This window comes from Gadus morhua, chromosome 23, assembly GCF_902167405.1.
Source record: "Gadus morhua chromosome 23, gadMor3.0, whole genome shotgun sequence".
Lineage (NCBI taxonomy): Eukaryota > Metazoa > Chordata > Actinopteri > Gadiformes > Gadidae > Gadus > Gadus morhua.
The window spans coordinates 19,724,301-19,734,300 of record NC_044070.1 but is presented as its reverse complement, the minus strand read 5'-3'; the positions used below and the strand labels follow the sequence as shown (position 1 = coordinate 19,734,300).

At 52.1% G+C, this 10,000-nt stretch overlaps 1 protein-coding gene across 1 annotated transcript in view; it reads right to left on the bottom strand.

Annotated features, from left to right (window-relative positions):
• The window catches only part of lama1 (laminin, alpha 1), a gene marked incomplete at its 5' end in the record, with an annotated part of 34,288 nt that extends 24,350 nt beyond the window's left edge, over positions 1 to 9,938 (bottom strand). The window contains 19 exon segments of the mRNA XM_030349466.1: positions 190 to 375; positions 743 to 922; positions 1,232 to 1,375; positions 1,920 to 2,153; positions 2,290 to 2,426; positions 2,914 to 3,094; positions 3,503 to 3,609; positions 3,976 to 4,187; positions 4,580 to 4,666; positions 4,769 to 4,893; positions 5,372 to 5,482; positions 5,699 to 5,810; positions 6,592 to 6,806; positions 7,065 to 7,166; positions 7,475 to 7,621; positions 8,005 to 8,145; positions 8,683 to 8,840; positions 9,242 to 9,335; positions 9,760 to 9,938. Coding sequence (XP_030205326.1) covers positions 190 to 375; positions 743 to 922; positions 1,232 to 1,375; positions 1,920 to 2,153; positions 2,290 to 2,426; positions 2,914 to 3,094; positions 3,503 to 3,609; positions 3,976 to 4,187; positions 4,580 to 4,666; positions 4,769 to 4,893; positions 5,372 to 5,482; positions 5,699 to 5,810; positions 6,592 to 6,806; positions 7,065 to 7,166; positions 7,475 to 7,621; positions 8,005 to 8,145; positions 8,683 to 8,840; positions 9,242 to 9,335; positions 9,760 to 9,938 — 2,852 coding nt within the window.
• Between the last annotated feature and the right edge of the window lie 62 nt (positions 9,939 to 10,000).

Below are 10,000 nucleotides of genomic sequence, written 5' to 3'. Positions count from 1 at the left end.
AAGTAATATTAGTGTATGTTATATTATGTAGTACTAATCAGAATATATAATACTTTATAGTAGACGTAATCATAGTGTGTAATATTATATTGCATTACTAACTAGTAATCACAGTGTGTAATACTTTACAGTAGTAGTAATCACAGTATGTTATACTCTATAGTAGTACTAAAAGTCAGGATGCTTTACCTCTGTCATTGGGATGTCGTGCCTGGTCCTGATGCCGTTGCTAGGGGCAACCATATCCCTGTATATCACCAGCTTCTTCAATGCCCCGCCCCTCATGAGGATCTGAGGCTCCTGATTGGCTAATCCAACGCCATTGTCCGCATAGAAGACGACTTCATAGGATAGCAGTCCACCGTAGGACAAGAGCTGGGCCAATCAAAGAGATGGATTTACATTTTTAGAAGAACGGTTCTGTTCATGGCTGCTATTGATAAGCTAAAAGCTAGGCTAACTCCAAGGCTAACCGCTAGTCTTATGGCTAGGCTAACAGCTAGGCGTATGCTAGGCTCACCTATAGGTCAGGCTCACTTCTAGGTTAACAGCTAGGCTTATGGCTAGGCTTATCCCTAGGAAAATGGCGAGGTATTGGCTAGGCTAACAGCTAGGATAATGGCTAGGCTAACCCCTAACGGCTTGGCTAATGCTTGGCTCTCTGCTAGGCTAACAGCTAGGATAATGGCTAGGCTAACCACTAACGGCTTGGCTAAGGCTTGGCTCGCTGCTACTCTGGTACCTTGTTTCCTTCAAACTGCCGGGGCAGCCGCCAGTACAACGGGCCGGCTAGCTTGTCGGCGCTGTACTCGCGCATGTCCAGCAGCATGTCGCCGCCCTGGTGGTAGACCCCGGTCAGCTCCCCCTGCAGGCTGAACTGAGTCACTACAGGGAGGAGAGCTGGGGAGGCACCCAGGCTCACCTAGAGAGAGAGAGAGAGAGAGAGAGAGAGAGAGAGAGGGAGAGGGAGAGGGAGAGAGAGAGAGAGAGAGAGAGAGAGAGAGAGAAAATGTGATGGATTAGTGTTAGCTGTATGGGGTAGGTAAGGATGAGTGTGTGTAAGGTGACGATATTTGTGGTAGTGTGTGTGTGCTTGTGTTTGTCTGTTTGTAGGTGTGTGTGCGTGTGTGTGTGTGCGTGCGCGTGTGTGTGTTTGTGTATTTGTGCGTGTGTGTGTGCGTGCGTGCGTGCGTGCGTGCGTGCGTGCGTGTGTGTGTGTGTGTGTGTGTACCGGTACACGCAGCAGTCCTCCTCTCTCCTCACAGACGCTGGAGACTCCGGAGCAGAAACACGGGGAGCAGCCGGCCGGGTTCTCAGACATCAGACCGAAGGTCCCCGACACACACTCGTTACAGCCCCGCCCGCCCACACTGGCCTGACACACACACACACACACACACACAGAGACACACACAGATACACACGGAGACACACACACCAACAGAGAATACATGTATTGATTAGATCAATTGTATGCGTAAGTTTGAGTCCATCAAATTGTAACATAAAATCCCTCTTAGACACACACACACACACACACACACACACACACACACACACACACACACACATCTTTACCTTACAAACACGCACGCACCTACTAACACAAACACACACCCCTTTCCTTACCTTACACACACACACACCCTCCCTTACCTTACACACACACAAACACACACACACACTCCCTCACCTTACACACACAAATACATATTCACTCCCTCACCTTACACACACACAAACACACATATTCACTCCCTTGCCTTACACACACACAAACACACATATTCACTCCCTTGCCTTACACATACAAACACACAACTCCCTTACCTTACACACATACAAACACACACACACTCCCTTACCTTACACAAACACACACCCTCCCTTACCTTACACAAACACACACCCTCCCTTACCTTACACACACATGTCCCTGTGTCTCTGCAGTCACACACTCCCAATGTTTGGTTGCAGAGGTCCTCCCTGGTACCGGCCACATCGCAGCCGCACGCTTGGCATTCTGGGTAACCATGGTGTCCCGGAGAGCACTCGTCACATGACCTCCCCGAGAAGCCCATTTGGCACGGACACCTGCCATTGGTCAGGTCACACTGGAGGGCGGAGCATCCTTTGGCAGTGCAGTCACATGCCTAGAGACAAAGTCAATGTCAGTTAGGCTGTTTGTGTGTGTGTGTGAGTGTGTGTGTGTGTGTGTGTGTGTGTGTGTGTGTGTGTGTGTGTGTGCGCGTGTGTGTGTGTGTGTGTGTGTGTGTGTTTGTTCATTACCTGACATCCTCTGACGGGGTCGTGACCCCAGTATCCTGTCTCACACCTCTCACACTCCTCCCCCTCTGTGTGGGGGGGACAGATGCACACTCCGGTGGCCGGGTGACAGTTGCCATGGGTACGGGCACAGTCACACGCTGGGAACAAGGTAAGCAAAAGGGTTACCATGAATACCAGTACACCGGTACCGTCAGCAGATGAGGAGAGGAGAGAGGAAGAAGGGAGAGAGGAGGAGGAAGAGGGGAGAGGAGAGGAGGGGGGAGAGAGGAGAGGAGGAAGAGGGGAGAGGAGGAGGGGGGAGAGAGGAGAGGAGGAAGAGGGGAGAGGAGAGGAGGGGGGAGAGAGGAGAGGAGGAAGAGGGGAGAGGAGAGGAGGGGGGAGAGAGGGGAGAGGAGGGAGGAAGAGGTGAGAGGAGAGAAAGGAAAAGCGAGGAGGAAGAGGAGAGGAGAATAGGAAGGAGGAGAGGAGGAAGAGGAAAGGAGAGGAAACGGGGAAAGGACACGAAGAAGAGGGGAGTAGAGAGAGGCGAAGGCAGAGAGGAGAGAGGAGGAGAGGAAAGAGGAGAGAGGAGAGAAGAAGAGAGAGGAGAGGAGCAGAGGTTGTAGCGTTAGCTGGTTGGCCTACCTGTACATCCGCTGTCTGTGTGGTTGTAGTATCCATGGCGACAGCGGTCACACTTCTCTCCGCCCATTCCCTCCAAACACAGGCAGCGACCCTGCTCGTCACATGACTCCGAGACGGATCCCGATTGGCTGCAGAGGCAAGGACTGCAGCCACGCCCACTTTGTATCCCGTAGAATCCGACCTGGACAGACGATGCTGGTTGCTATAGTTACCGTGGTATGCTAACAGGCTAACAGGCTTGACACTAAGTAGGGCTGCTCTATTACGGGAAAAAAAAATCACGATTATATTGGTCAATATGGAAATCACGATTTAAAAAAACACAAAATGTTCAAATAGAAAGTGGTGTACAAATATGTATCGAGCTGTTTTGCAGTTTGTATAAAACATTTATTGAATAAAATTAATATACTTAAAAAAATGAAATGGCGATCAAAATGTGATTAATTGTACAGCCCTAACACTAAGTGTGTGTGTGTGTGTGTGTGTGTGTGTGTGTGTGTGTGTGTGTGTGTGTGTGTGTGTGTGCGTATGTGCGTGCGTGCGTGCGTGCGTGCGTGCGTGCGTGCGTGCGTGCGTGCGTGCGTACCTGACAGCGGTCACAGGTCAGCCCGGTGACGTTGGGTCTGCAGTCGCACTGTGCGGTGGTGACGTCACACACCCCGGTGACGGCCCCGCTGCGGTCACAGCCGCACTCTGAGGACACACGGGACGACATCACAACCCGACGGTCAACAACATGGCCGCCGTGTCCGCGACGCAGCTCATTGGCTCACACGACCGCTATGAGGGTGCGGATCGGTGTCCTCATTCTTTGAGATTTCGCCACCAGAAGTAGAAATTACACTCACACACACACACACACACACACACACACATACACACATACACACATACACACACACACATACACCCCCTCACACACACACATACAAAGAAACCCACACATCTGGGATTTACAAAATCAACATTTCATTGCTCAGTGTCTGTGTGTGACTGTGTGTGACTATGTGTGTCTGCGTGCGTGTTTGTCTATGTGCACACTTGTGTGCGTGTTCTAACCTCGGCAGTTCTTGGCGTGGACAGCGTCTCCATGGTAACCGGGTAGACAGGTGTCACAGTGAGCACCACCGGTGTGACGGAGACAGCGGAGGCACTCCCCGCTGGTCGCGTCGCAGTGGCCCGCCTCACTCACGTTCACGTTGCCGTGGCAATCACACCGCTTGCACACTCCTCCCGCTACCAGAGGGTTGCCGTAGAAACCATTCGCACACCTGGAACAGGACAAGAGAGGAGATGAGAGGAGGAGAGGTGAGAGAGGAGGAGAGGAGAGGAGGAGAGGAAGAGAGGAGAGAGGAGAGGAGAGGAGAGGAGAGGAGGGGAGAGGGGAGGGGAGTGAGGAGAGGAGGAGAGGGGAGAGGAGGAGAGGGGAGAGAGGAGAGGAGGAGAGGGGAGAGAGGAGAGAGGAGAGAGAGGAGATTGGAGAGAATAGATGGGAAAGAGGAGAGGAGAGAGGAGAGGAGGAGAGGGGAGTGGGGAGAGAGGAGATTGGAGAGAATAGATGGGAAAGAGAAGAGAGAGAAGAGGGCAGAAGAGGAGAGACTATAAAAGAAGAGAAGAGAAAAGAAGAGAAGAGAGAAGGAGAGGAGTAGTGTGTTTTTCTTACTTCTCACAACGGCTGCCAGCGTATCCCTCCTCACACCGGTCACATGACACACTCCCAGAATCCTCCAGGACACAGGTGGGACTGAAACTGAACCGAACACGCCATCAGTATAATTAGTAAAGTTATGAGTTGTAATATTACTGCTAGTATTACAGACGGACACGGAGACAGACAGACGGACGCACAGACCTGTTAGGGGGGGGTAGGGGACAGGCGCAGAGCTGGCAGTCCTCCGAGGTGCCCAGCGTGGGGTCACCATAGTAACCAGGTCGACAGCTGTCGCATAGAGGTCCCGTCGTGTTGTGGGAACAGCCCTGTAGAGGGGCGGGGCTTGTTACATCATTCCGTCACGCTGTCTCTGTCATCCCTCCGTGATTCAGTCGCTCCTCTATCACCAAACCTTCATTCTGTGTCTTGTCTATGTATGTGTGTGTGTGTGTGTGTGTTTGTAAATGTGTGTGTGTGTGTGTGTGCGTGCGTGGGTGTGTTTGTGCGTCTGCATGTGTGTGTGCGTGTGTGTGTATGTGTCTATGTGTGTCTGTGTTTACGTGTGTGTTCGCGTGAGCGCGCATGTGTGTGTGTGTGTGTGTATGTGTTTGTGTGTGCGTGTGTGTGTGTGTTTGTGTGCGTGTGTTGGTCTGTGTGTGCGCGTGCGTGTGTGTGTATGTATGTGTGTGCGCGTGTGTGCATGTGTGTGTGTGTGTGTGTGTGTGTTTGTGTGTGTGTGTGCGTGTGTGTGTGTGTGTGTGTGTATGTGTTTGTGTGTGTGTGCGTGTGTGTGTGTGTACTCACCAGGCAGACCCCGTTGATGTCACACTCGGCGGCGTGGTCGTTGCACTCACACTGCAGACACAACCCACCGAACATCACCCCCCCCAGCCGGTAGAACCCTGCAGCGCACGACTACACACACACACACACACCGCACACACACACACACACACACACACACACACACACACACACACACACACACACACACAAATACACACACACACATATAAATATATACACACTTGACTAGATGTTTAACATGAAAAAGGCACATATATACAACATCTGGATAATATCTTGATGTTTACTATTACACAGTATGTTTTGATTGGTTGAAGGACTGACCTCACAGGAAGTGCCTGCGTAGCCCCAGGGACACTCGCAGGTCTCCACGGCAACTGCCTGGAGACGATTGGCTGAGTTGGGATCAGCGATGTCCAGAGACATACGTCCAACACTGGAGAGAGGACACAGCTTTATCGATCAACTCTATATCTAGAAACACCTTAATCTATCAACTCTATATCTAGAAACACCTTAATCTATCAACTCTATATCTAGAATCACCTTAATCTATCAACTCTATATCTAGAAACTGCTTAATCTATCAACTCTATATCTAGAAACAGCTTAATCATAATATGAGGGGTGATAGATTAGGGGTGAGGGTGAGGGGTGAGAGTGAGGGGTGATAGAGGAGGGGTGAGAGTGAGGGGTGATAGATGAGGGGTGAGAGTGAGGGGTGATAGATGAGGGGTGAGGGGTGAGAGTGAGGGGTGATAGAGGAGGGGTGAGAGTGAGGGGTGATAGATGAGGGGTGAGGGGTGAGAGTGAGGGGTGATAGAGGAGGGGTGAGAGTGAGGGGTGATAGAGTGAGGGGTGAGAGTGAGGGGTGATAGATGAGGGGTGAGAGTGAGGGGTGATAGATGAGGGGTGAGAGTGAGGGGTGATAGATGAGGGGTGAGGGGTGAGAGTGAGGGGTGATAGAGGAGGGGTGAGAGTGAGGGGTGATAGATGAGGGGTGAGGGTGAGGGTCGATAGATGAGGGGTGATAGGTGAGGAGTGAGGGTGAGGAGTGATATCTGAGGGTGAGGAGTGATATTTGAGGGTGAGGGGTGAGGAGTGATATCTGAGGGTGAGGGTGAGGAGTGATATCTGAGGGTGAGGGTGAGGAGTGATATCTGAGGGTGAGGGGGGAGGGTGAGGAGTGATATCTGAGGGTGAGGGCGGTCTCTCACCCCAGCGGCCCGCTGGCGGAGGCGTTGAGCCGGACGTTGACCCTGAGGGTCGTGACCCCGGCCAGGACGGTCAGGAGGTCGTCTCGGGTCACGCGCCCGATGCCGCGCTCGTCCACGAAGCTCTGGGGGGTCATCGCCATGGAGACCGACTGGTTGGCCAGCGGCGTGAGGAAGAGGAGGCGAGGCAACGACTGACGAAGGCTTTTACCGTTACCCTATGAGAGAGAGAGGGGGAGAGAGACATAGAGGCCCAGTGAGAAGAGAGAGAGACAGACGGTGAGACGAGAGAGAGACGGACGGTGAGACGAGAGAGAGACGGACGGTGAGACGAGAGAGAGACGGACGGTGAGACGAGAGAGAGACAGACGGTGAGACGAGAGAGAGACAGACGGTGAGACGAGAGAGAGACAGACGGTGAGATGAGAGAGAGACAGACGGTGAGACGAGGTCAGGTGTGTAGGGACGGGTCTCACCTCTATGATGATGTCACAGTGGGCGGGGACAGTGCGGTCGTAATTGTCCAATGGGACGTCGTAAAACAGCGACAGGTTGAGAAGGCCTCCGTATGACGCCAGCTACAGGCAGACAGGCAGACAGTAAATCAGACAGTCTTTAATTATCCTAGTATAAAGTAGTAGTAATACGTATCTAGCTCAAAACCAGGCAGACAGACAGGCAGAGTGACAGACGGACAGACAGACAGACAGACAGACAGACAGAAAGACAGACAGACAGACAGACAGACAGTATAAAATATAAGTAATATGTATCTAGCTTTTAAACTAGCTAGATAGACAGACAGTAATTATCCTACTAGAAAGTAGCATTAATTTAGTATCTTTCTAGCGCTACAGCCAACTAGCTCAGCAGACTCTTTGCGTACCTTGTTGCCGAGGAACCCCTCAGGCGCGGACCAGGACATGGTGTGTTGGTGGGCGGGGACGAAGGAGCGGTTTCCTGGGAGGAGGTCGTTGTCATGGAGCTCACGGATGGCGGTTGAGGGGAGGAGCCTCCCGTTGGTGTGCACCGTCTGAGGACGCAGTAACACTTTCAACGTCTCCGCGCCGATAAAGCTTTGAGTCGTGAATCTCTGAAGGTATCTCAGCGTGTGTGAATGCGTGTTTGTGTGTGTGTGCATGTGTGTGGTTGCCTGCTTGCTAGTGTGTGTATGTGTATGTGTGTGTGTGTGTTTGTATGCGTGTGTCTGCGTGTGTGTGTGCGTGTCTGTGTCAGTGCTTGGGTGTGTGAGTGTACGCGCTTGCTTGAGTTTGTGAGTGTGCGCGCGTGTGTGTGTGCGTGTGCGTACATGTGTGTGCGAGCGTACTTACGCGTGTGTGTGCGTGCGTGCGTGCGTGCTTGTGTGTATGGCGCATGCATGTGTGTTTGCCCATGAATGTGGGTTTGAGGGTGTACCTGGGACATGGACCATGAAGAGCTCTCACACACGTCTGAGACCCCGAAGCAGAAGCAGTGGCTGCAGCCCTCGGGGTCCGTCGCCTGCAGGTTGTAGTACCCTGACCTACACAGGTCACAGTTCACCCCCATCACGTTAACCTGGAGGAGGGGGAGGAGGGGGAGGAGGGGGAGGAGGAGAGGAGGAGGAGGGGGAGGAGGAGAGGGAGGAGAGGGAAGGAGGAGAGGAGAAGGGGGGGGGAGGAGGAGGGGAGGAGGAGAGAGAGGGGAGGGGGGAGGAGGGGAGGAGGAGAGAGAAGAGAGGGGAGGAGAGGAGGGGAGAGGAGAGAAGAGGAGAGGAGAGAGAGGGGAGGAGGAGAGGAGGAGAGGGGGGGGGGAAGAGGATAGAGGAGGAGGAGAGGAGAAGAGGAGAACCAGGTGAGACAATTATGGCAACAGAAGGAGAGAGGAGAAGAGGAGAGGAGGTGAGAAGAGAGGATGGGAGGGGCAAAAAGGAGAATTGGAGGAAAGGAGGAGAAGGAGAGGACCGAGGAGAAACGTGACAGGTCAGACCGATAGGAGGGGAGAGGAGGAGTAGGGAGGAGAGGGGCGAGTGAGTCAGAGAAAGAGATGAATTAGTTCCGTCTGTGTGTGCGGTGCTGGGGAGCAGAGGTGCATTGTGGGGGGTGTCGTGCGTACCTTGCAGGCGCAGGGGGAGCAGGGGTCGGTGTTGGTGCTGCCGGCGAGCTGACACTCACAGGCGGAGCAGGAGGGGAAGTCTCTGAAGCCGAACGCACAGCGGTCGCACCGCCGCCCCGTGAAGCCACGCCTACACTCACACTGACCCGCAGTCACGCCTGGACACACACACACGCACACACACACATCATGATCATCATCATCACCATCACCATCACCATCACCATCATCATCATCACTATCATCATCATCATCATCATCAATATGGGTACAGCAGACTAGTAAATAATATTTCTATGATAAATAACAATAGTTAATGCATTTATAACAGTATTAGTGAGCAGGTGAGTAAGTAGATATAATAGTATTAGCATAAGTATTGATTAGAAGTAATAATAGTTTGAGTATTGATAAGTTGTAATAAGAGTATAAGCATAAGTATCGATAAGTACTTATAATACTATAAGTATTGATTAGAAGTAATATTAGTTTGAGTATTGATTAGCAGTAATAATAGTATGAGCGCTGATTGGCTAATAGTATTGATCCTCAGTAGTACCTGTGTGGGCGTCGTCGGGGGAGCACGTGGCCGACCTCGACCCTCTGAGGTCACAGTCACACTCTACACACGGAGAGTCAGCGTAGGGGGACACCTACACACACACACCGCACCCACACACGTACACACACACACACACACACACACACAGACAAACACACACACAGACACACACACACAGACAACACACACACAGACACACACACCGCACGCGCACACACACCGCACCCACACACGTACACAGACACACACACACACAGACACAACACACACAGACAAACACACACACAGACACACACACACACAGACAGACAAACACACGCACACACACAGACAAACACAGACACACCGCACGCACACACACACACCGCACACACACACACACACAGACACACACAGGGAAAGAAAATATATAATCTAGTATCTGAAAAGTATGTAGATATATATAGACATCGATATCAATATCTGTAGATGTACGTTATGTGTTTCTATAATTATTATGAAGGGGTTGTCAGTACCTGGGCCGGTCTGTAGAAGGTGCGGGCGCAGGTCTCACAGTTGACCCCCGCTGTGTTCTGGGAGCAGCCGACACAGACACCGCCGCCCTGGTGGTCCCCCTTGGCGTTGACACTCAGCCTCAGATCAGACACCGTCTGGTTGTGGAAGCAGGTCTCCGCCTTGTTGTGGCAGTTACACTCTGGAACACACACACAATGAGGTAGGGGTTAGACAGTACAGAGACGGGTCATTAAGGAGCAG